The sequence below is a fragment of the Camelus ferus genome, chromosome 35, assembly GCF_009834535.1.
Source record: "Camelus ferus isolate YT-003-E chromosome 35, BCGSAC_Cfer_1.0, whole genome shotgun sequence".
Classification (NCBI taxonomy): Eukaryota; Metazoa; Chordata; class Mammalia; order Artiodactyla; family Camelidae; genus Camelus; species Camelus ferus.
Window position 1 is genome coordinate 12,613,999 of NC_045730.1, and position 26,626 is coordinate 12,640,624.

The 26,626-nt window shown below is 36.5% G+C and overlaps 1 protein-coding gene across 1 annotated transcript in view; it reads left to right on the top strand.

Moving 5' to 3' along the window:
- The window catches only part of SLC39A12 (solute carrier family 39 member 12), a 63,510-nt gene that overhangs the window by 19,145 nt on the left and 17,739 nt on the right, over positions 1–26,626 (top strand). The window contains 7 exon segments of the mRNA XM_032473705.1: positions 1–89; positions 2,950–3,104; positions 4,981–5,088; positions 7,566–7,632; positions 11,451–11,609; positions 13,210–13,263; positions 13,266–13,396. Of these exon segments, the coding sequence (XP_032329596.1) occupies positions 1–89; positions 2,950–3,104; positions 4,981–5,088; positions 7,566–7,632; positions 11,451–11,609; positions 13,210–13,263; positions 13,266–13,396 (763 nt within the window).

The following is a 26,626-nucleotide window of genomic DNA, read 5'->3' on the forward strand; positions in this document are numbered from 1 at the left end:
TGAGGAGAGCTATGGGCTCATTTTACAGCTGTTTGTGGGCCTGGCTGTGGGGACACTTTCTGGGGATGTTCTGTTCCACCTCATCCCTCAGATAAGCTGCTCTTGTTCGCTTCGATGACATGTTTCTAATTTCTCATTACCTTTAGCCACTGGAGGTGTGTATGCACCATTTCACAGTGACTTGGATGCCTAGAGACAATGGCCTGTGTTCTCCTCAGAAATCAGTGTTATTTCCCCAAAGTCCTTGCAGGAGCAAAGAGATGATCAATCATAAAATTCACCATATTGCTCTTATTTTTGAAATTAAAAAAATAGGTGGTCAGATATAGATTCCTATTAAGAAAGCTTCAGGAAGTATACAGTCCGTATCTACAAGTAAAAATGAATCAACTGTAAGATGCACTTGTCTTTCTCCTGTTGCCTCAAGCCTCAAAAATTCCACTCTCTGCCCTTCTTTGCTGTCTTTTCTGCCCCAGAAGTTTGTATCTCCTCCTGTATCAGCTCCCTTGCAGGCTGGATTGTTGTTTGAGGTCCCTTATTAGGGACACAACAGAAAAGCCAGGGTGGGAGGAGAGAGTGGCAGGGTTATTTCTTCCCCACTCCCCTCCCTCTGGTACTTATTCTCGAAGCAGCTGATTACCTGCAATATTGCTGCTCCCCAGCTCCACTTCTCACTGAGCTTCAGTAACATTGTTTCCAACCTCTGCCCTTTGCCCTTTCAGACCCAAGAGAGGTAATGATTTCCTGGGATTGCTCATTTCTGAGTGTCTCATTATTCCTCGTTTATACCCTTGACCCTGCCCACACCTCTGGTCATAGCACCAGCACTAACCTCTCTTCATCTGAACCATCAAAATGAATTTCTCTTTCTTGCCCAGCTATTAGCAGCTAGATTTCCTTTAAGAAACATGCAAACTCCAGGAAGCTGGCTCTCTGCTGGAGTCTTCTGAGGCTCTCTATTGATCAGAAATAAAAGGACTAGGACCTGAGATGCAAAAGAGTTCAGGGAGAAGGGTCTTCAGATGAGGTTACCTATTCCTTCTCAGATCCCTTATGATGGATAATGATGAGCAAATGATTTCCCCTCTCCTGCAAAGCCTGAGATGTTAAAATTTTCCACAAGCCCCTGGCAATTTCCTCCAGGGTCACTCTTGTTGCTTAGAGGCTCCATAGTTATTAGATTTTCTGAAAATTGCAAAGTGAGCATTGGAGAAATGAAACAAACCACTATTAGTCTTAATTTCCCTTGTAATCTAATTTTCTGGAAATATTTCAGGGCTTATTGGCTGGAGGCAGTGGCCCAAGCCTGTTTCTAGGTCACTGCAGTGGGTGCAGAGCTGATCACTGCCCAGGAACCTGGGATACAGCAACTGGATGGATCTTAAAGCTGCCTGGGTCTCCCCCCAGCAGGGGGAGCACACAGCTCAAGGCAGCAGGGGAAGACGTGGGTGAGTGGGACTGTCAGCTGGCCGTATAGAGACATATTACAGAAGGGAACTGAGCTGGGTTTCATTTAGAAGGCAGTCACTTTGAGGAAAGAAACGAGGACAAAAGTTTTTGGGAAGAGGAAGAAAAATGCAATACAATGTGGTGGACAGCTAGAAAAATCAGTGGTTCCTGAATATGGTCCAAGGCAAGTTTAAAGGACTACCCAGAAATGAGAAAATACTGCTGTCATGATTTCCTCTTTTAACTAGCTAAATTTACTCAGTTTTAAGATCGAGATTTTATCCTGTGGGGTTTTCTTCTGTTTTGTGACATTCCAGTGCCCTCTGTTTTGTGAAATGATGGTAATTACAAATATTAGGTGGGTGTCCTTCCATTTCTTTACCAAAAGAAAACGTTGACTAACATGGACTTGTTTTCAGTTATGTCCATAAACTCAATGTGTGTATGTAGATATGGATACTCACACATGTACACGTATGTACGTATATGTATACATACTTGTGAATCTACATACATATTCATATGAACATATACGCATAGAAGTTCTTTTCCTTTTTAAAATGTAGTGCTCAGTAACATCCTAAATGTGGAAACCACTGTGCTATTCCCCAAAGTGTCTTCTCCTGGGGAGGCAATGTGATACACAGTGATTTCCTAGCTCACAAGAAATCATGAGGTCAACCAATGGAATGAGTCAACCAAGGGGATGAGTCAACTAGAGGAAAAGTCCTGAAGCTTTTCTAGTATCCTTTTGTGTCCCAGAGAGCTGACACTATAGCTAGGTATACAGGATGGAAAAGTCTTTCAGGCAGATTTCTTACTGATCTGAACGTTTATTTATTAATGTATTTATGTATTTATTTAATTGGAGTATTTTCCTTTTTTAAAATATATTTTTGTTTTTATTTATTTGTTTTGTTTTGGGGGCAGGTAATTAGGTTTATTTATTTATTTATTTATTTATTTTTGATGGAGGTGCTGGGAATTGAGCCCAGGACCTTGTGCATGCTAAACACACACTCTACCACTGAGTTATACCCTCCCTTCCTGAACATTTATTAAACCTTGTATTTAACTGCCAGGGGGGCTGGGGAGAGAGAATAAACCCCAGATGAAATGTATCTTTATATTGTTCTGAATGTAAAAGGCACTGGTTTGTTACAAAGCATTGCTGTGCAAATAGACACGGATTGAATTCCTGAGAAAAAAATTCAGCTAAAGGGCAAAGAATGTGTGAAAATTTAGGCTACTTGCTGAAAAAAGCTTAGGCTATATTCTCCTTGTTAGTAGAAGCTATTCAAAGCTCTCCTCTCTTTTCTCACATCTTATTTGACCCCAGTTACATCACATACTAGATGTACTCATGGATGGGCTTTGAATGATTTCAGGTGTCATCATGGGGTTTCCTAGAATGGAAGTTGAATGTATTCCATGGTAGACCTACTAATTAATATTTAGGTCGTCAAAAGTTATGTCTTTCTGTCTCTCTCTTTTCTTTTTAGATTCTTGGTTTACGTAAGCAGGAAGCCTCAGAGCTGGGACAGTTCTATGAAAGCAAGGACCATATTTGGAAACTCTTGGGATTAATTGGAGGCATCCATGGATTTTTCTTGATAGAAAAATGTTTTATCTTTCTGGTATCACCAAGTGCTGAGGTATATTTAAAATCTTACTTATCTTTTGCTTGAGGGCATCATGATGTTGATCTTTTATTTCAGAACTACTTGTTCAAAAGGAATTGACATTGTGAGGTTGTCTATAAGGGATGGGGCTCTGATTTCTAGAACACACAGATGATTCTGACAGCTATAAGCCTGAGTGTTAATTTTTTAAACATCTGTTGCTGGCCCATTCATACACTTGTTACAACCTCCCTGGCTAGTTTAGACACAGGAGACCATTTCATGTCTGGGAATGAAGGGGTTTCAAGAGCTAGCTACCAATCTGTGTTTTGGATGTCTTTCCTAACCCAAAACACAGAAACAAGCAAGCAAAAACGTTGGGAAAAAATCCACAAAATTATGCATCGTTTTCTATCTTCAGGACATTTAAAATTATGAACACAAGAGGCTCAGGAATGGGAATTATGGCCCATCTTTTTATCAGTTTAAATAATTGCTTTCATTGTGCCTGTATTTGATCAATTTCTGCATATAAAATGAAACGTAAAATGCAATGTGGCTTATTTATAGATTTTTTGTTTCTTTTTGCTCTTATGCATTATCCTATCAGAAAATAGATTAACTGGTTGGGAGAGTGAAAAAGGTAAGCACTTGTGAAAAACTCTAGGAGACTAAAATAAACTTCTCTTACAAATCCTGGGGCTCAGCAGTCCTCATGGTTTTCCACGTATTCCCTGACTTTCTACTTGTTCACATACTATAAAATGTTTGGGCACAGGGCACACACATCAGTAGTCTTTTAAAATATCTGCATTTGTTGTTTACTATCTGCCCTAGGTTTTTCCAAAATTCTATTTTACGTGTCAAAAATGAGGTGGTTTTCTGGATGGATGGAGGGATGGTAGATGGATTGATGGGTGATAAAATACGAAATGTCCATGGTAGGAAATGGGGAGAGGATACCTGAGTGTTGACATCACAATTCTTTCAGCTCTTCTGTATAGTTGAAACTTTTCATTAAAAATAGATTTTAAACAAAATCCTGTAACTTTTTTCTGTTTTAATGAATCAGAGTTGTTCTTTGGCCTGGGACCCATGCTAGAATTCTGTAGTCATTCAGAAATTCGGAATGCCAGCTTCAATCCCAGTACATAGTCTAAAAGTTTAGGAACTTAACCTCCACAAAAGGAGTTCTAACCTAAATAAGTATAAAAAAATAAGATTCCCCATATACACAATAGACTAGTATACCCAGACTGGGAAAACTAAATTACACAGCCAACATATCAACCTGTGCATAATAATTAGAAATGTAACCAGATGGAAATGAGTGAAATAAATTCTGAGCATCTCCAAGTTAGAATTTTTTTCAGATTGTCCTTAGACTTGTCAGAAAACCTAAAATTAGTTTTAAGAACCTAATTTTAAGATGTATGATACTGGGTAAAATAAAAGGAATGGGAATATTTTAGAAGTTACAAGTACTTTAGTGGGTGGTTATCTTTCTCGAGATATAAATTTAGTAATTATGAGGTAAAATACAGTTTCAGTTATCATCCTTTTGGTATCTCCACCAGAAAGAATTCACAATTTAATTTTACAGTAAGTAAAAAAGACAGTAGAATAAAAAAAGACTGACTACCACTGTTTGAGCCTTTGTGAATCATGACTAGAATTTCTGAAGTTGTGTTCTTAAAGTATTCAGAATATGCGTGATTTTGGGGGCAGTCCTGTGCTTCTCCATTTTAGCAAGTGTTTATCCTGATGAAATTCTTCCCAGTCCTCATTTTGTGTCACCCATCACTTTGGCCAATAAGCAAAATGTTAAATAGAACCATGGAATTGATAAAGGCTGCACCTGTGTTCTTCTGGCTTCAGCAACTAATTTTAAACCATCCACATTCAGCAGGGTGTGTCATTGGTTATTGGGCATGTGGGACATTCCCACCACCTTGCATCCAAGCCTGAATTAAGTGACCAGTCAGGCAGAGGCAAATCTGCTTCCACTATCCAGTTGGTAGGTTATCGATCTGAAGTGTTCTACTGATTTGATTACCTTCTTTCCTTTATTCCTTGATAAATAGATGAAAATCAGTAGGCTAGGTGAATAGAATCCACTCCTGATTTGCCTATTCTTGACCGTGATAAATCCTGTTTGGAAAACTTTGCCAGGCACCTGCAAGCTGTTTCAAAGAGTGAAATGCATTTTCCACAGATTCAAGTTGCTGCTCTCTGCACCACTTTGAAACGTGTATAGATCAGATAGACATAATACACATATCCTTAATCACTGTGTTTGCACGCTTTCATAAACCAGCCAACCTTGAGCTCTTCCATTCTAAATAATCCTCAGTCATGACTAGGTGAGGCCAAATAAATGCTGAGCAAGGAATTAGTGCATCCAGGAGTGGGGTGTTCATTTCATAACATGGGAGAGAACTTATTCTGCCCAATGAGATGTCTCATTGTAAGTGCCTCCTATTACATTGAATTTTCCATGACAAAATCTTCTATATGAATTCTCAAAACACAACTGCCAATCAGATTCTAAAGAATATTCCCATTCTAATTCTTAAAGTAACAAGTAAGGGGACAGGAAAATGATGAAAGTACTATATTATAGTTAAAAAACTTGCCTCCTGTACCCATGGCCTTGGGGTAGGGGGTTACAGTTCAAGAACAGATTCCTGAGTAGGGATTAGTAAACTGTTCTTGAGACATAAACCTGGCTAAATAGAAGTCTGGCAGTAGGTTGCAGATCTAGAGCTGACTCAGAGACAGGGACAAAACTTTTTTCTTTAAAGATAATGATTTGAACAAAAGCCCTATTATTGTTGAGATACATCATGTGTGGTTTGAAAGAACATAACTTCAAGCTGAAATTAATTTTTAATTCACTTTAATGCTGACTTCATTCCTTCTGTGGGAATGAAGGGTCCAGAACCCCCAAGATGCAAATAAACAAAACTCTGATGCTAACTTAACAAATTTAGAACAACTTGACTCCTCGAACTCGCTAATAATGTATTCACCATTTCTTTTGTTATTTGAGCTGCCAGATCCACATAAAGAGAAACAAATAATACGAACTTTTAGAATTGTTTGACGGGTTCAATTTCCTGTTTTGTTTTTTAAGGAAGGAGGGAACTCACAAATCTTCCCAATCATCAAAGGAGTCTCGGATGCTTGCCTCTAAATTCCTTTACCTAGTGTGACAATAAATAGCTTTTTGGGAAAAAAAAATCCTAGAATAAATATTTGAACTCCTGTCTTTTTAAAGTAGAACTATAGAGCCTTTTGATTATAATCAGCCTTTTGATATAATGTAATTTTAAAATCTACATTTTGTTTGTTTGTTTGTTTCTAGATCCACAGATCTCAGGCAAGAGGGCTGTCTGCCTCCTCTAACATTGCATCTTTCAGCTCCTACCTTCTCAGCCATCCTGCTCCAAAAATAGCCTATTATTACATCTTTTGAGTAGCTGCTTTATTCTAACATGTGAATGTTAAGTTTACTTTTTCTGTTTTACATTTGAAAAATAAAAAGATGCTTATGTCTCACACTAAATTTGTCTCAATGTTTCCACAATTTTGGGTGATATGAATGTGCTTGTTCTAGGTTATCTTCCATACATGAATAAAAAGTATTCTTTTCACATAATAGAATCAGAATCTGAGGCCTAGGAAAGGAAAGTGACTTTCCTGAAACTGAACCATGAGTCAGTCTCTGAAATAAAATCATATCATCTTGGAGGGGGAGAGTATAACTCCGTGGTAGAGCGCGTGCTTAGCATGTACAAGGTCCTGAGTTCAATCGCTAGTACCTCCATTAAAAAATTATTTAATACATAAATAAACCTTAAAAATCATATCATCTTAACTCATAGAAGTAAATTTCAAAATTTCACTTCTCTGTCATAAGAAAGGATGAAAAATCTTTTAAATGTATTGTGTTCATCTTTCGTAAGGTTATCTACTTTCTCAATCAGCAAGAGTCTTTGACTGACTGGAAAGGCAACAAAAACAGCCTATTCTGCTGTGATGAATGAAATGAGATGTTGGGTTTACATAGGTTTCTCCTCCATGATCTACTTAAAGATTAGAAGGTGAACCCTAGAGCCACAATCTACCATATAGGAGAAGTGCCAACTTAGGTCAAGAATCAAAAATTTTTTCCCTACAGCTTTTGGGTTTCATAAAGGCTTACATGCTGGAAGAGTCTGAATTACAGACTATCTCAGTTGCCCCTAGCTCTCTATGGACAACTCTGAACTACGTAACAGTGCTGGTTTCATCTAAGTGTAGACAGTGGAGAGAACATGCTTGCAGACTTTCAGCTCTACCTTCTCTGTTTGTCTTTGAAACTTAGAAGTTCTAACATACTCCAAGGAATTAAAATGTCTTTTAATAATCAACAGAACGCTTCACATGTTTCATTTCATAAAATGATGACTATTGCTTATCTTTCATCTTTTCTTTTTCAATTTAAAATAGAGAGGCCCAGAAGATTCACAGGCAGCTGAAATTCCTATAGGCAGTATGACTGCCCCCAACAGAAAATGCATCAATTAAAGAAAGTAAAATATTAACTATAGAAAGTGTCATGTAAAAAAGTTATACCTGCTTTAATGTAAATACGTCAAAATCATCTAAATTTCATTTTGAGTATGTATTTCATTATTAAAACCTTGGCAATAATTTTTTTTAAATTGAGGTATAGTCAGTTTACAGTGTTGTGTCATTTTCTGTATACAGCATAGTCCTTCAAAAAAATTTTAATAATGACCCAATCCTATGAGTCTTTTAAACATATTACACATTAATATCAACTTTATTCTTTAAAAATGTTTTCCTCAGTTGCTTAGAACTGATCCTCTGGAAACTTCAATTAGCATGCATACCTATGTGGTTATCAAGGCTCCTTTAAAATCCTGCTTATTTGAGCCTTTCCCTTCCTACGAAGTCTGGAGACATAATTGGGTTTTTTGTTTTATATCACATCTACTGATAATTCATCACAAATGTCTGTCTCATTTGAGATACTGTCATTAAGATGGTAGAGTTCAAAACAGTGATTTCTCATTACTTACATCTTATTCTGTAACTCATTTGTTTGTATAATTTGCATCCAACCATTTTCTTTCTACCATTTCCACTATTTTTGAATTTAATCAACCAAATTGTGGATAGAACTTTATTCCCTTTTACTTATGTTTCTGAATAACTCTTAGAATTTTTTTTAAAGGTCTGTTTTGATTTTTATCAGTTGCTCCTGAATCTTTGCTCCATTTTTCTCACCAGTATTAACCTTTTGTGAACACCCTCTCAATGTTTTGATATTAAGCAGTCATGATTAGTTATCCCCATTCTACCATAAGTTAGTTACCTCATAAGAAAAATAGCTATTTATTGAGTACTTATTATATGCCACGTACAATGCTAAACACATGAAATGGATTATCTCATTTAATCCTCTTGCAACTTAATGAAGTAAGAATAATTAATAACTAAATTATACAAATGAAGAGACTGATCCTTAGGGAGGGTAGGTCACTGCTCTGGATTACATAGCTAGTAAGTTCTAGCATTGAGGATCTGAGGAATGCTACTGTGCCAACCGTTTCCTTGTGATCTCCATTCATGCATGCATCCATATGTTTTTTCACATTGTTTCATTCATTCAAGAAATGTCTGAAGATGTTTCAGGCACTGTGTATGCACTGGGGGATAAAAATAGGAATGATCCTTATGCCTAGTTTGCAATGTGGTTGAGGATGTAAATGCTAGTAAGCACAAACACAATTGTAACAATCACGATTCTGAATGTGTTCGATGTATTAGCTCCTGTAATTTATTTATTTGATTCAAAATATGTAATTACAGAGTCCATCCAACTCTGCTCTCAGAGCGTTGTTAGTGATATCTTTCCTTATAAATCTTTAGTTCCAGGAGACATTTTAGAATGTCTGGCACCTAAAAGGTATATAATAGACACCTCTTTGTTTTGGGAAGAAAGGAAGAGGAGAGAAGGCTATGCCTAGTCAAATTAGGAGCAGACAGCAGTTGCTCCATCAGGGAGTAAGGATGGTCTGACGCAAATATTTTGTGGACCTCATATCTTTCCACTTCACATATCAAGCTCGCCATAGAGAATGAACAGTGAACACATCCAAATTTGATTACTCAACTGCCCTTTTGCTGGGGACATATTGAATTAGCTTCAAATACTTGATTACTCGTTTCATATTACCTCATTGATGGAACTCAGCTTGTGTTTCAAAGACAGGATGTGAAAATTCTATCCACAGTCTGATTTAAATAAACAAAAAGCAACATGATACAGGTCCAGTGTACATATCACCATGGAAAACCTCTAATAGGTCAGAAATGTGGAACTCAATATGACTGCCAGGTACCGAAGGAAAGGTAAAATATAATCAGTAATTCAGTAATGAATACATTTATTTGCCAGTGAATGCTTATCTTATTTTCCACTGAAAAATGTTGAAATTATCTTAAACAATGTGCACAATGTGTTCCCAGTAGCTTATATGCAAATATGTATATTTGCTTTGTGGCTTGGTACATGTCCATGACGTGACATTTAGAAACCCACAATCAGAGATAATAAAATAACAGACAACCAAAGTAGGCCATGCTGGGTTTTGGCAGAGTATAAACTGGGTAAAGATTTTCCCATTTGAATATATGCTATTCATATCAAAGCTGTACGTAAGCATGTGGATAGCACAATTTATTTGTATGCTGAAATGCTGTCAAATGAATTACTTTAAATTATTTTACTTTGTTTTATTTTCACAAAGAAGAATTTTACTTCTGAAAGTCAGCAGGAATAGCCATGTGACCCGTTTGCGTTATTAGGCTCTGAGAGCTTCCAGGCAATGCCAATAAGCACTCCCTGAATTCAATCATTTGATATTTGTTCTGTATTTTTATGACTGTTGCCTAACATCGCATTTTTAATAAAGGACAAAATGGACCAGGAAACCACAAGAAGGATAGAAGTAGGTCTCACAGTGATGGTTGTAAAGAAAGCAAGATTTTTAGAAGTAAAATGCCTGGAGTATCTTTGCAACACCATCAGTAGAGTTATTTCCTGGCTGGTAGTCTGGGTTATATCTGCTGTTTACTGAAGTGACTTATTTCACTGTGGGATATGCAATAAGTCAAATCATATTCCCCCAATAAAATAAGAACCCGATTATAATGCAGTCCCTCTGCAATCAGGCCATGGAACAGAAACCAGAAGGTAACCTCTTCTTATTTTTATTGAAAGTAGAGTTATTAGAATATTGTGTGCCATTCTAACAGTAACAAGAGTGACCCCTCATACCTCTCACACAGTATACATATCAGTATACATCAACTGAGTGATTAATGAAGTTTTTAGACTATGGCAATTGATTTTAATGGCAATTCTTATCAAATAGTATACCTTGGTAGTTCAGTCAGAATGAGTGTTACCCTTGAAATACTTTTTGTATTTGTTAGAGATTCTGCTCCATAATTGGGTTATACTAATATACAACTTTAGTTTTTTGAAAACAGAAATTCTGTCCATTAAAAACTTAAACTCAATTACGATCTAATTATTTTACTAATGAAACCCATTATGGTCCTAATTTCTTTGGCTCTCTACTAATCAGATAATGTATATGATGTAATAGAATCACATGAAAACAGCTTATCTTTATTTTATTCAACTGCTAGTCAGTCTAGTACTGAAAATTATTTTTCAGAAATAATTTAGTCATTGTTCTAAAGCTAACTTCGGAATCAGAAGGGTTGGTAATGATTCTATCCTGGTCACATTTGGGGAGTGAACGAGGCACTGCGGGAAGGTCACTAGCACCAACTAGAAAAGGGAACCATCACAAAATGACAGGAGGTTGACATTTGACTCCAGCAGATTGACACGAGGGATATTCTGACTCCGAGGGGAAAGTTTTGGAAAGCAGACTCCATTTTAATGACATTCTGCAGGGAGGCTCTTAAATTATTTAAAAATTCTTTACCAAAGACGCATATGAAAAGGTCATTGGTGGTATTTTGGAAGGTCATAACAGTGTTATTTTTATTTCCTTCTTTTTGCACAACCGAACAAGTCGATAGAAAAGCAAATGCCCTAACTTATCTCATGATCAGTCAGGCCAGATAGAAAAACAGCAACCAAACATCCAAGTGTTCCATATTGGTTACCATATTTGCCTCTCTAGTCCTGACTTCTTTTGAAAGCTGAAACAAAGTGGTTACTTAATCTGATACAATTTTAGGATGTCGCAGATGGATGTGTTGAAGGATTCCATGAAGTATGTAGCACTCTGTTAATGCTTCTCACACTTTTATTTGGTTCTTTAGGCAAAACCATTAGCTTGTTAGCAGTAATGATCCTAGTTGGGGACAGCCTGCATAATTTTGCAGATGGCCTAGTAATAGGAGCGGCCTTCTCATCTTCATTGGAGTCGGGAGTGACAACAACAATTGCTATCTTGTGTCATGAAATTCCCCATGAAATGGGTAAGTCTGCCAGTAGGATCACTGTTTCCTGCTTGTTGAGAAAACTCATACTCTATTTCTAGCTATGGTTTACTAGGCTCCTTTTTCTACCACACAATTGAAAGATGAATACTTTCCGTTCATAATTTATTTAAACCATAAAAATCTGAGAGCTAGAAAAAAGAATTCCTGTACCTCAAGATAAAATTCAATGAAATTTTTTAAATGTTATTTCCTGGAACCAGAAGTGACTCTTTTTGAATTCTGGAGAATTCTATATGGGACAGAGTCATTTGGGGAAACCTCCTTTTAAAGAACTTCGGCAAAAACTTTAAAATCTGCATATTAAACTTGGGGGAAACATTCAAGAGGGAGTTTTATCCATTATGTCAGCAAACAGGCCAATGAGGTAAAATAACATTTAAATGAAAGCCAAACCATGGTTTCATCAACCTGATTTATACAGAATGTCTAAAGCGAAGCATGACATTGAAATGACAGGCGTGTGGTAGCAGATGGGTGTAAGACTCTTTTTCTGGATAATCTTAATAACCCATGTAATTCAGATCCTGCCTCCCAGGAACCAAGATGAGACAGGGTAGACATTTATGAACCAGGTCCAGAAAGAATAGAGGCTGGTCCCAGGCACATGTATGCCCTAGAAAGAGGGTTCTTGGTGGTCCATCTTTCTGCTCCCACTTTCATTAGCGGCTGGGACCACCCCTGACCTCTCATGTTCTGGGACTATTGTTCAGAGTCCTGTCACTGATCATCACTGACCCATTCCTCTCTGAGGAGTTTTTCCAGGGTTCTTCCTGAATCTGTTAAATATGACTTCCTCCTAGTCTGGGAGTCCTAGCATATGGTCCTATTTTTAGCTAGTATAATAAAAACCAGCTGGGGTGGGTGACACTCCATGGCAGGCCAGCAGAAATGTCTTAAGTCCTGTTCAAAGGATTAATTATGCAGTGGAACTAGGAAACTGAGTCCCCAGGCTGTCCCTTTGTTGAATTCCAGCCTCTTCTCAAATCCCAAAACTAAGAAAGGCTCTCAGATTAAAAGATCATGCTTCTTTGGGAGGAAAACTGTGGCGAGAATAAGGTCATTTTCCTATAACCATCGAGGCAGCAAAACATTTTCTAAAGGATAAATTTGTTTTCCTCACCAGCTTTTGCAGTGATTTAAGAATCTTATATTTAGTTGTTTTCTCTTTCCCTATAGCAGTTCCCACCTAAGTGAAAAAGAAAAGCCCATATAATGTTTACTATCTTGGGATTTTGCCTGGCAAGTTTGCAGGTAAAAAGATTTAGAAACCCCAGGGCAGCAAGGGCTTTATTTTGCATTTGTCTAAGTTAAAGATGTCACAGGACATTAGGAAGGAAAATATGTCACAGTTCTCTCTGTATATACTACCTTCAGGAGCAGTAAAAGGAATAAAACCCTTGAAATATCACTTCCAAAAGTATAATGAGATGGGCTATAAATCCTTGAGAAATATAGGAAAGTGTTTTATTAACTGATCGTTCAATTTTACTGAAATTTGAAACTAATAGCAAATGACTCTAGCAAAGGCATGATTAGTTAAATTAGAATTAAATTTTCCTTTTCCCTTAAATTTCAGGAGACTTTGCTGTGCTGTTAAGCTCTGGACTTCCTATTATTATCTCCATCTTGATAAATTTGTAAGTGCTCTAGCTGCCTTCATAGGACTGTACATTGGGCTCTCAGTCTCAATGGATCCATGTGTTCAAAACTGGATCTTAACAGTCACTGCTGGGATGTTCTTATACTTATCCTTGGTGGAAATGGTAAGCTTTGTGGCTTTTCTATTTTGTTTTTCCAAATGCAAAAAAAAAAAAAAAAAAAGTGAAACAATGAAAAAGCCACAAAATGGAAGGATTGATGGGGAGAAGTAAAGAATATAGATAAGAACATAGGAAAGATTGAGTTAATATTCTGTGCAATCCAAGAAAGTAAGTGGTAGGCAGAAGGAACATAATTTGAGATACAGAAAATATTGACATTCTTTAAGTGAATTTAAGGGGAATGAACAAAACCTCTTATCAAAAAGTGACCATTAGTTCATTCTGCTCCAGCTTCGTATCTATATAAGATGACTATACTTCCCGCTGAAAAATGAAAAGTTCTGTTAAACAGCTAGCTATTTTGTTTATACTTTGGGAAACAGTTCAACTTGATGTGTCATTAAATAACTGGCTTAATTTATCAACCCTACTTTTTAAAATAATGATTTCATCTTTATTTAAGTTTTAATTGCCAAAGTGCTATTATACTGGCAAAATGAGAAAGATGATTATAGTACTGAGTCTCTAAAATTACAACATATCTTTCCTAAATAGGTCCTTGCTGATACCAATGGTTAACTCAATCATCATTTTTCATCCTTTATAATCTTATGAAGGAACTGAACCTGGGAAATTTCACTTTTTTATTCCCCCTCTTAAATTCTGGTCTCTGCAGGATAAACTAGTTTTTTAAAATCACTTTTTAGTAGACTTGTTGACAACTTACATGCTTTAAGGTGAATGTCATAATGATCTTCTTGTCTCATAGGCAGGAATAAGGCAAATAAAAATGGCAGAAGTTTACAGAAGAAATATTTAAGGCTTAAAATTGATAGAAAGTCAATCTGAACAGAAATAAAACATGTGATTATGTGTATCCTGGGGCAGAAAAGTCAAATAAATAATCTTGGAGGTCATATGTGGAGCTGGACCCTTGGGATGGACTAGTGATGTCACAGAATCCAGCTATTGTCCTAGAAAGAAGTAAAGAGAATATTTCATAAGGAAAAAAAAAATCTGGAAGCCAAGAACCCATGTGAATACAACCAGAACAGCACATCCCATAGGTAGAATTCAAGAAGGGGGCTCTTCAAGTAAACACCATCATTTTAAACCCTACTGTAAATGCTTCAGACTTTTCAGTTGTTTTTCTTAATTCTCATGAGATTCAAATATATGAGGTAAACACCAAAAGGGACTTCCATGTTTGGAAATGTTCTTATCTATTATTTATGATATTTGGGAAATTTCCTTACTTTGATAGTAAAGATAGTTTAAAAGTGAGGCAGATTCTGCCCATCTTTTCTGAACCCCAGTCCCCAATCTGTGATCAGTGTTACAGAATCTGGCTAGCCTTCTAGTTTGAGAAACGTGGATTTCTAGCCTTGGGTGACTTAAAAGTCACACTGTGACTCATCACTGAATGTTATAAGCTACCCTTTGTTTGAAAAGTCTGTATATCAGTCCTCAGGTTCACTCTTGAGCCTCCTGATTTTCAGCTTTCTATTTCTAATTTCTTTTCTCTTATGAGTCCATTGGGGGACAGTTGCTATATTCTTTTGAAGTTTAGTTTGTTTGTTTTTTTAACACAGTCTAGATTTTTCTTTAACTATGATGGGTGTGTATGAATATAGTCAATCCTTTCTCTTTGTTACAATGTCTACTCTCCTGAAATTGACCTGAGAAGATGATCAAGAACCATTTGTCTGGTAGAACCCTAAGCTAAACACATCGTTTTCCCCTCAGTGATCCTCCTCCTGATCTTGTAAGTAGAAAGAATTGCAAGAAAACAATGTGGCTGATATCCTATGAGTTTCCAACTAGAATAAATCCTGACCCTATTGCAAATTACTACTGGCCAGAGAAAAACCAGCATCCTGGCAAAAAGACAGGAAAGAAAGTACTCTGAGTTTCCTGGGGTGACTTCCTATAATCCAGGTCGCCTGCTCTCACGGCCTTTTGAGTAACTTCTAAACAAACACAGCTCTTACACACAGCAGCAAGTTTACCTGTTGTTGTGCTCTGGGGCTGTGCCAAAGAAAATACTTTTTTGTCATTTCAAGGGAGGAAAACAAGGTTTCAAGGCTCTGTACAACAGCAAAGAAAATAAATGACAGCAACTCAAGGGTAAGCAGGAACACTTCCATACACGAGCTGTTTACCCAACCCTGGAAATTTGCCAGGCACCTTCTGAGTAAGGTTAATGTGAAAAGATTAGCTAGATTTTTGCCTTGCTTATTTGTTTCAAAGAAATTGGGTGTCTTGTTTGAACTTCTTAAAAGGAAAAGAACTAGGGACAAAAATGGGGCTATTAGCAATGATGCCAATGAAGCAGAAAGTCTTCACTAGGGAAGTTTTTCAGCCTAAATTCTCCAAAGCAGTATTGCCTTATCCAAGCACACCAACTCTCAAGTCTCACTGAATGGTTTCTAAAGAAGGTTAAGAGTGAATGCAGCTCTGGGTGGCCAGAGGAAATTCATTCTCTATTATAAACAGCGTATCCTAGACTGGGTTTCCCCCAAGCAGAGGCTAAGACAAAGGCGTGTGTGAAGTCAGTTCACTTGGGAGGTGAGCCCAGAGAGCAGGAGGGACGGGCAGGTGGATTCAAATAGAGAAGAATAAAAAGTCAATAAAACAATGGGTTTTTATTAAGATGAACACTACTATGGGGCATCCACCATGTAGGTCCTTCTGAGGGGGCTTCTGTCCCCATTGTTCAAAGTTGGTCCCATAAGCATCACCTCCACACTTCAGGTTATGCATGCTTCAGGGCCAAGGGAGTGGCATGGCAGTCCCTTGCAATCACATGGAAAACTGCCCAGGACAAGAGAAAGAGGAATGTCATATGGGCCTGAAGCAAGGCTCTGTGCAAAACTAGTTAATACTCTCTTGAAACTGGTCTCTGCAGCAGTAGCTTGTGTGAGACATGGGCTGAAAGAATATGAAATAGTACCCAGGTACTGTGCATTCACAGTTGACCCCACCCACCACTCAGATATGCTCATGGTCTCCTTTACATGTATGTTCCATCTATACCAAATTCCCTTCATGGTAGTAGCCAGCCAAACACGCCACAAAGACTTAATACAAAATACAAAGACTCTAAACCCTACTGGCCTTGAGGCAATATTTATTCATTATCTCTATCCTCCAACTCAATCTTGATTCACCTTACCTACCTTCGGCTGACCTAGATTTCTTTCCTAGTAGGGAGACTCAGGTCTTCACTGAGGTGTCTTCTTTGTCCTTGTCAGGCCATGTTTCCTGTGGTTGCCTGGTCACCATGGAAGCACCAAGACAGTCTCCAAGGAATTCTCAGGTTTCTAGATATGGTTCTTGCTTACTCTGTTGGCTACCAATCACCCTAACTCCTCTTGGTAACCAGTGACAATTACTCCCACCAGTATTTTGATTTTATTCTCTATTGGTTGATCCATTGGCATGGGGCACGCAAACGACCAGGTGGTAGTCATAACTTCAAGTTCAGTGGAAATACTCCCTGGTGTGTTCTCCTTAAGAACAGGAGATCTGTGATCTGATAGTGCTGAAGTTTGCAGGAATAGGAAGCACAAATTCCATAAATAGAAAAACTGGCCATGGTTGTACACTTCTTTTTTAAACAATTTTTTATTGATTTATGATCATTTTACAATGTTGTGTCAAATTCCAGTTTTCAGCACAATTTTTCAGTCATACATGGACATATACATACTCATTGTCACATTTTTTTCCTCTGTGAGCTACCATAAGATTTTGTGTATATTTTGCTTCATGATTTCCTCTATTGTTTCTGCTCTTATTTCAATTATTTCCTTCCTTCTATTCACTTTGTTTTTAATTTTCCATTCATTTTCTGGTTTTATGAGGTAGAATGATGAATCGCTGGTTTTAAATCTTTTCTTCTTTTCTAATATAAGCACTTAAAGCTGTAAATGTCACTCTAAGCACTGCTTTGCTGGATTTCATGTATTTTAATCTGTTCTGTTTTCCATATTCATCATTTTGAGATGTTTTGAAATTTCTCATGTAATGTTTTCTTATTTAACCCATGTCTTATATGGAAGTATGTTGTCTAACTTCTCAATATTGGTAACTTTAAAAAATATCTTTTAATGATTGATTTTAACTTAATTTTTGCATAGTCAAAGAATGTACTTTGTATTATTTTAGCCCTCTGAGCTATTTTGAGACTTGTTTTATGGCCTAGAATATGGTCTATCCTGGCAAATGGCCCCAGGTCTACTTGAAAAGTACATGAGTGCAGCAACTGTTGAGTGTGGGGTTCTGTGAAAGTCAATTAAGTCAGGTTGGTTGATAGTGTTATTTGTATTTTCAAATTCTGTACTGATTTTTTTCTCCACTAGTTCTGTTAATTATTGAGGGAGTGATTGAGGGAGTTAAAATACAGACCTATATTTACAGGTGTGCCTGTTTCTTTCTTAGTCCTATCAATTTTGCTTTCATGCATTTGAAGCTCTGTTGTTAGATGCATGCATACTTAGGGTTGTTATGTCTGCTTAATTGAGTTGATGCTTTTATTATGCTGAACAAGTCCTCTTTATCTCTGGTAAAACTCCTTGTCTTGAAGTCTCCTTTGCCTGATGTTAGTATGGTCACATCTTCTTTCCTGCTTACTGTTTGCACAGAGTATGGAAAGTAAGTCGTAGGGCTTTGTTAGAGTATTTGAAGTGTCACGTAACAGGAGAAGTGTCTGATATAATCAGCAATGTCTGTGATTAATATGTCAGTATCATTTATCTTTTTATCTATTTTCAGTAAATCTTATTTATAACAAAATCCTTTGGTTTACCATCTTTTTCATATTCCCATGAACAAAGATTTCATACTCCCTACAAAGATTTCATGGGATTTTTTTTCCCTATAGATATAATGGCCCTGCAAAAATATACATGTTCTAATATTGGGAACTAGTGAATATGTTATCTTACATGTCAAAAGAGACTATGCAGATGTGATTAAGGTTTAGGATCTGGAGATGGGCAGAATATCCTGGATTATCTCTGTAGCCCCAATCTAATCATCAGTTCTTAAAAATGGAAAGCCTTCCCCAGCTGTGGTCAGACAAAGATACGTGATGACAAGGGCAAGAGAGATTTGACATTGTTGAATTAGAAGTCAGAGGAAGGGGGCCAGGAGCCAAGGAATGCAAGCAGCCTCTAGAGGCTGGAAAAGACAAGGAAACAGATTCTCTCCTAAAGAATCCACAATGGAAAAACAACACATTGATTTTAGCCCAGTGAGACCCAGTTCCCACAGAACTGTAAGACAACAAATTTGTGTTGTTTTAAACCACCAGGTTAGTGGTGATTTTCTGAAAGTGGCCATGGAAAGCTGACCTAGCTCTGTGCTGCTAATGTTGGTTTAGGCAAGCTTGGGAGTGGAAGCAGCTGTGTAGAAGCATCTCACTCTGAGAATGGAAAATTTCCAGAACTGAGAAATCTAAAGGATATCTCATATCCACCATCTCTCAAGTTCACAGAATCTCTCAAATAGGAAAAGACAAACCCTGGAAGTATTGTTTTTTTTCAGCAGCTTGGATAAGAGAGACTTTATTTTTAATGATATGACTTACTATTTAAAGAATAAATTAATTCATTTTGAAGAGCATTAAGTAGGTTGCTCCAAGGAAAGGTTTATTTTAGATCTGAAACAAGTTTCAAACCTTTAGGCATTTTTCCTAAGGTTTTAAATCCTGCAAAACTGTTTCCATAGCAACAAGCCCATAGAAATCTCAAGGGGCCATTACTATGGCTATAACTGGAGATGTCCCTAGAATTGGAATAACTGGACCACTGCCCAGGATCCAATATGTTAATTGCACCCAATCTGATAGTGGAGGAGTTGTAACTCAGAGAGGTAGTTGCAGGAGAAGGAACTGCCTACCAGTTCATTCCAAAACAAAATAAAACAAATTTCCAGGGCCCCCTCCATGTACATCAAGGCAAATTAGTTGAGAATATACCTTAATTTCCAGCCTCATTTCTCCACCAATCTTTTTTACTACATAGATCTCTGGGTTGCTTCCTCTTCACTCTGCACTTGTTTTATTTTGGGGGGAAGATGATCTTATAAAACTTCTTTTCACTTGTGTAATAATGGGAGTGGAGACAGCAAGATTGAAGAGCAGTCACTCAGAGGAATTTGCTTATCTACCCGCTTCTGGGAAGCATCTTCTCCAGGCAGTACCACAGCCAGCCTTTCACCTGGAGCATTTTCCAATTTCCAACTAATCTTCTGTGTGTGAAAGGCAGGGTAAAGAGTTTTTTGAATTTGAACTTAAGATCCGCTGCTTTGAAAATATACTCAAACACATAAAAATGAGGTCCACCTATTAAACCCACTCAATAAGTAGGATCATTATTATCCAGATGAAGGGCATCCATTGACTTCCCTAGAATTATTTTAGTTCAGTAAATAAGACAGCTTCAGGAAAGTGAATTGGGTAAAAAGAATATAAATTGTCAAGGGCCACCTTCCTAGCTAGTTTTCTCATCTTTTGAAAAATCTATAATATTAAGCTAAAATTGAATCCTACACATTTAAGATATTGATTCTACCCTCTGCTCCCCATAATTGTTTCTTTATCTTCCAACTTAGAGCATTGGATTGAGTCTTTCTTTCTTAGAGAAATCTAGATAAATCCAATGCAGTTCAGTCAATAATCTGTAATCACCAAGTTAACTCTGGTAAGTGAGTTCTTTATCCAAAACACTAGTGAGCTCTCCTTTCTTTGAAGTTTGGCAATAGCTAGGAGTAATGCCCTTTAAACCATATCCATCCATAGAAAGGGGATAGTTTGTTTGAAAAGACATATAAAATAATCTTGATATGCATACTTGCTTTCAACAAATACTGTACTTGAAATCAATGAGTGTAACTGACATCATTTAAACAGTCTTTTGCTGTGAACAAAATGACAAGCATTTAAAAACTATTTCAGGCAGAAAAATGAATATAATTTAATATTCACAATTATTTCTTCACAAAAGCAAGAAGGGTGAATCATTCTTACCAACAATTTTGAAAGATTTCTATTCTCTTTCTGTGAAAATCAGTCAAACCCCACACTTTGATATTTTCTACTAAGAAAAATGATTAATAGGCCCAACTTTTTTTCATTTTTTATTGAAATATAATTAATTTTCAATGTTTCAGGCGTACAGTAAAGTGATTCAGTTATATATACATATATAATCTATTCTTTTTCAGATTTTTTCCATTATAAGTTATTACAAGATATTGAACATAGTTCCCTGTGCTATATAGTAGGACCTTGTTGGTTATCTATTTTATATATGTTAATCCCAAGCTCCCAATTTATCCCTCCCCTCACTTTCCCCTTTGGTAACCATAAATTTGTTTCCTATGTCTGTGAATATCTTTCTGTTTTGTAAAAAAGTTCATTGGTATCATCTTTCCAGATTCCATGTATAAGTGATATCATATGATATTTATCTTTTTCTATCTGACTTCACTTAGTATGAGAATCTCTAGGTCCATCCATGTTACTGCAAATGGCATTATTTCATTCCTTTTTATAACTGAGTAATACTCCATTGTATACATATACCACATCTTCTTTAACTATTCATCTGTCAATGGGCATTTAGGGTGTTTCCATGTCTTGGCTATTGTAAATAGTGCTGCTATGAACATTGGGGTGCACATATCTTTCCCAATTAGGATTTCTCAATGTCTGCCCAGGAGTGGGATTGCTTGATCATATGGTAACTCTATTTTTAGTTTTTTGAGAATCTCCATACTGTTTTTTATCACGGCTGCTCCAATTTACATTCCCACCAGTGAAGAAGGGTTCCCTTTTCTCTTCATTGTCTCCAGCATTTATTATATGTAGACTTTGATGATGGCTTTTCTGATTGGTGTGAGGTGATGTCTTATTGTAGTTTTGATTTGCATTTCTCTAAAAATAAGTGATTTTGAGCATCTTTTTCTGTGCCTGTTGGCCATCTGTATGTCTTCTTTGGAAATAGGCTAATATGCCCAACTTTGATGAATGCTGAGCCCTGTAATTTTAAAAAATTGACCACCAGAAATGTTTGTATCTTCTGCTGCTCATGTTTCTTTACTTCTAGCTAGTCTCTCAAACAATGTATGCACATGCATGCACACATACACGTGCACAAACACACATCTTCCAAAGTAATCCATTTCTTAGGAAATTACTATTGCTGGCTGATTATTCTCTTTGCTGAGCTATACAATTAAAAATTTGTCTAACTGAATCACTTCCCCTAAGGAAAATGGAGAAGTGAACTTTTAAAAAAAGTTAAAAGCAGGTTAACATCTTTGTCTCTCTGAATTGTGTGCAACAGTGATGTGGTCTTTGTCTTATAACTCAGTTTTCAAAAGAGAAATTTTCATCTATCTTCTGTTGCAAACTGTTTAGTGAATTCCCTTGGGATATCCTTGAGAAGGTAGAATCCTATAATATCCTGTATTGGAATATTTAACAAATGAAAATGGCTAATGCCATTTTTTTTTTAATAACCTTGAGATAAGCCTCCTGTTTTGTGATCTCAGATCCACTGAGAGCTTTGGTTCTTGCTTTCTTGCTTGATAAGGAAAGTTAAAACTGCTGTATTAAGTTATTTTATCAACATAGCCACTAATTTAAAAAGACCCAAATTCAAAACAGGGCTTATGTCAATGGGAACAAATCTCCGAGTTTCAGGATATTGTTGGGTCAACATAGTAATTTGTGTTGAGGGCACTGATTTACTTCATGAGGGCTCTGGCCTCATGAACTCATCTAATCCTAATTACATCCCAAAAGCCCTACCTCCTAATACCATCACATGTAGGGGTAGGGTTTCAACATATGGATTTTCAGGGCACAAAATCATTCACATTTATGCTCTGATACTTTGAGTCTTAAACATAACCCAGAACTTCGTGTTTCTCAGTACAAAGTGAGTGTAATGAATCCTTATTAAATGACATCTCTTCCTACTCTCTATTTTCTTAGATGTAATCTGAATGCTAAATATTGTAATACAATAAGCCAAACAGCTAAAGAATTAAGCAAAGCAAAGCTTTTGAAACCTTAGAGAGAGTGAGTGTGTGTGTGTGTGTGTTTATTGTGGTAAAGTATTCATAACATAAAATTTGCCATTTTAACTATTTTTAGGTGTACAGTTCAATGGCACAAATTACATTCACACTGTTGTGCACTCAACATCACCATCCATCTCCAGAACTTTTTTTTATCTTTTCAAACTGAAACTCCATGCTTATTAAATAATCACACCCCATTTTCCTCCTCCTCCAGCCCCTCTAACTACCGTTCTGCTTTCTGTCTCCACGACTCTGACTTCTGTAGGTACTCCACATTAGTGGGATCATGCAATATTTGTCTTTTTGTGACTGGCTTATTTCACTTCACACAATATCTTCAAGGCTCATCCATGTCATAGCATGTGTCAGGACTTCGTTTTTAGTGCTGAATAATATTCCATTGTGTATCACATTCTGTTTATCTACCAGTGGACACTTGGATTGCTTTCACCTTTTTGTCTATTGTGAATAATGCTGCTATGAACACGGGTGTATAAATATCTGCTGGAGTCTTTGCTTCAATTCTTCTGTGTATATATCCAGAAATGGAGTTGCTAATCATATAATAATTCTATTTTCAATTATTTGAGAAACTACTGTACCATTTTCCATAGTATCTGCACCATTTTACATCTCCACCAACAGTGCTGCAGAGTTTGTTTCTCCACATCCTCACTGACACTTGCTATTTTCTGTTATTTTGATAGTAGCAATCCTAACGGATGTGAAGTGATATCTCATCATGGTTTTCATTTGCATTATGAGGATTAGTGATGTTAAGCATCTTTTCCTGCACTTATTGGCCATTTGTATATCTTCTTTAGAAAAATAAACATGTCTGTTTAAGCCCTTTGCTCATTTTTTTTTTTATTGTGAGTTGTAGGAGTTCTTTATATGTTCTGGATATTAAGCCCTTGTCAGATATATGACTTGCAAATATTTTCTCCCATTCCATGGGTTGACTTTTCACTCTGTTCATAAAGTCCTTTGTTGCAGAAAAGTTTTAAAGTTTGATCAAGTCAAGTTTATGTATGTTTTCCCTTTGTCACCTGAGCTTTTTGTGACATACCCAAGAGATCACTACCAAATTCAATGTCATGAAGATTTCCCCTATGTTTCCTTCTAATTGTTTTATACTTTTAGTTCTTACATTTGTGTGATTCATTTAGAGTTAATTTTTGTATATGGTGTAACGTAACAGTCCAACTTAATTCTTTTGCTTGTGGATATCCAGTTTTCTCCATTTACTGAAAGGACTATTCTTGCCCTATTGAATTGTCTTGGCACTCTTGTTAAAAGTCAATTGCATGTGTATGTAAGAATTTATTTCTGGCCTCTATTGTATGCCACTGGTCTAAATGTCTGTCATTATAACAAGACCATATTCTTTTGATTATCATAGCTTTGTAGTAAATTTTGAAATCAGGGAGTGTGAGCCCTCCAGATTTGTTCTTTTTCAAGACTGTTTTTACTGTTTGGAGTCCCTTGAGATTTATATGAATTTTAGGATAGATTTTTCTATTTCTGCAAAAAAAAAAAAAAGTCATTAGGATTTTGATGAGGATTGCATCAAATCTGTAGATTACTTTACCTAGTAGTGATACTTTAATAATATTGTCTTCCTATCCATGAACATGGGATATCGGTCCCTTTATTTGTGCCTTTTTGGTTAAGATTATTCCTAAGTATTTTTTTTTTGATACTATTGCAGATGGAGATATTTTCTTTTTTTATTTTTATTTTTCAATGGAAATATTTTCTTAACACTTCCTTTTCAGAGTGTTCATTGTTCGGATATAGAAACACAATTTTTTTTTTGTATCTTGATTTTGTATTTCATAACTTTGCTGAATTTTTCAATTGTATTTTAACATCCTCAGAGTTAAAAAAAAAATTAGTACTGGGTAACAAATTTTTGTCCATAAGGACATGTATTATAAGCAGTAATTTTTTTTAACATTTTTTATTGATTTATAATCATTTTACAATGTTGTGTCAAATTCCAGTGTTCAGCACAATTTTTCAGTTATTCATGGACATATACACACTCATTGTCACATTTTTTTCTCTGTGAGTTATCATAACATTTTGTGTATATTTCCCTGTGCTATACAGTGTAGTCTATTCTACAATTTTGAAATCCCAGTCTATCCCTTCCCACCCTCCACCCCCCTGGTAACCACAAGTCTGTATTCTCTGTCTGTGAGTCTATTTCTGTCCTTTATTTATGTTTTGTTTTTATTTGTTTGTTTGTTTCTTTTTGTTTTTGTTTTTTAGATTCCACATATGAGCGATCTCATATGGTATTTTTCTTTCTCTTTCTGGCTTACTTCACTTAGAATGACATTCTCCAGGAGCATCCATGTTGCTGCAAATGGCATTATGTTATCGGTTTTTATGGCTGAGTAGTATTCCATTGTATAAATATACTACATCTTCTTTATCCAGTCATCTGTTGATGGACATTTAGGCTGTTTCCATGTCTTGGCTATTGTAAATAGTGCTGCTATGAACACTGGGGTGCAGGTGTCTTTTTGCAGTAGGGTTCCTTCTGGATATATGCCCAGGAGCAGGATTCCTGGGTCATATGGTAAGTCTATTCCTAGTCTTTTGAGGAATCTCCACACTGTTTTCCATAGTGGCTGCACCAAACTGCATTCCCACCAGCAGTGTAGGAGGGTTCCCCTTTCTCCACAGCCTCTCCAGCATTTGTCATTTGTGGATTTTTGAATGACGGCCATTCTGACTGGTGTGAGGTGATACCTCACTGTAGTTTTGATTTGCATTTCTCTGATAGTTGGTGATATTGAGCATTTTTTCATGTGCCTATTGATCATTTCTTCCTTGGAGAATTGCTTGTTTAGGTCTTTTGCCCATTTTTGGATTGGGTTGTTTGTTTTTTTCTTATTAAGTCATATGGGCTGCTTATATATTCTGGAGATCAAGCCTTTGTCGGTTTCACTTGCAAAAATTTTCTCCCATTCCGTAGGTTGTCATTTTGTTTTGCTTATGGTTTCCTTTGCTGTGCAGAAGCTTGTAAGTTTAATAGGTCCCATTTGTCTATTCTTGCTTTTATTTCTATTGCTTGGGTAGACTGTTCTAGGAGAACATTTTTGAGATGTATGTCAGATAATGTTTTGCCTATATTTTCTTCTAGGGAGGTTTACTTGTATCTTGTCTTATGTTTAAGTCTTTGATCCATTTTGAGTTGATTTTTGTGTATGGTGTAAGGGAGTGTTCTAGCTTCATTGATAGACATGCTGCTGTCCAGTTTTCCCAACACCATTTGCTGAAGAGACTGTCTTTATTCCAATGTATATTCTTGCCTCCTTTGTCAAAGATGAGTTGACCAAAAGTTTGTGGGTTCATTTCTGGGCTCTCTATTCTGTTCCATTGGTCTATATGTCTGTTTTGGTACCAATACCATGCTGTCTTGATGACTGTAGCTCTATAGTATTGTTTGAAGTCTGGGAGAGTTATTCCTCCAGCCTCTTTCTTTCTCTTCAGTAATGCTTTGGCAATTCTAGGTCTTTGAAGGTTCCATATGAATTTTATTATGATTTTTTCTAGTTCTGTGAAATATGTCCTGGGTAATTGGATAGGGATTGCATTAAATCTGTAGATTGCCTTGGGCAGTGTGACCATTTTGACAATATTGATTCTTCCAATCCAAAAGCATGGAATATCTTTCCATTTTTTAAAGTCTTCTTTAATTTCCTTCATCAATGGTTTATAGTTTTCTGTGTATAATTCTTTCACCTCCTTGGTTAGATTTATTCCCAGATATTTTATTACTTTGGGTGCTATTTTAAAGGGGATTGTTTCTTTACTTTCTTCTTCTGTTGATTTATCGTTAGTGTAAAGAAATGCAACTGATTTTTGAACGTTAATTTTGTAACCTGCTACCTTGCTGAATTCTTCAATCAGCTCTAGTAGCTTTTGTGTGGACCTTTTAGGGTTTTCTATATATAGTAACATGTCATCAGCATATAATGACACTTTTACCTCTACTTTTCCAATTTGGATCCCTTTTATTTCTTTCTCTTGCCTGATTGCTGTGGCTAGGACTTCCAGGACTATGTTGAATAGGAGTGGTGATAGTGGGCATCCTTGTCTTGTCCCAGATTTTAGTGGGAA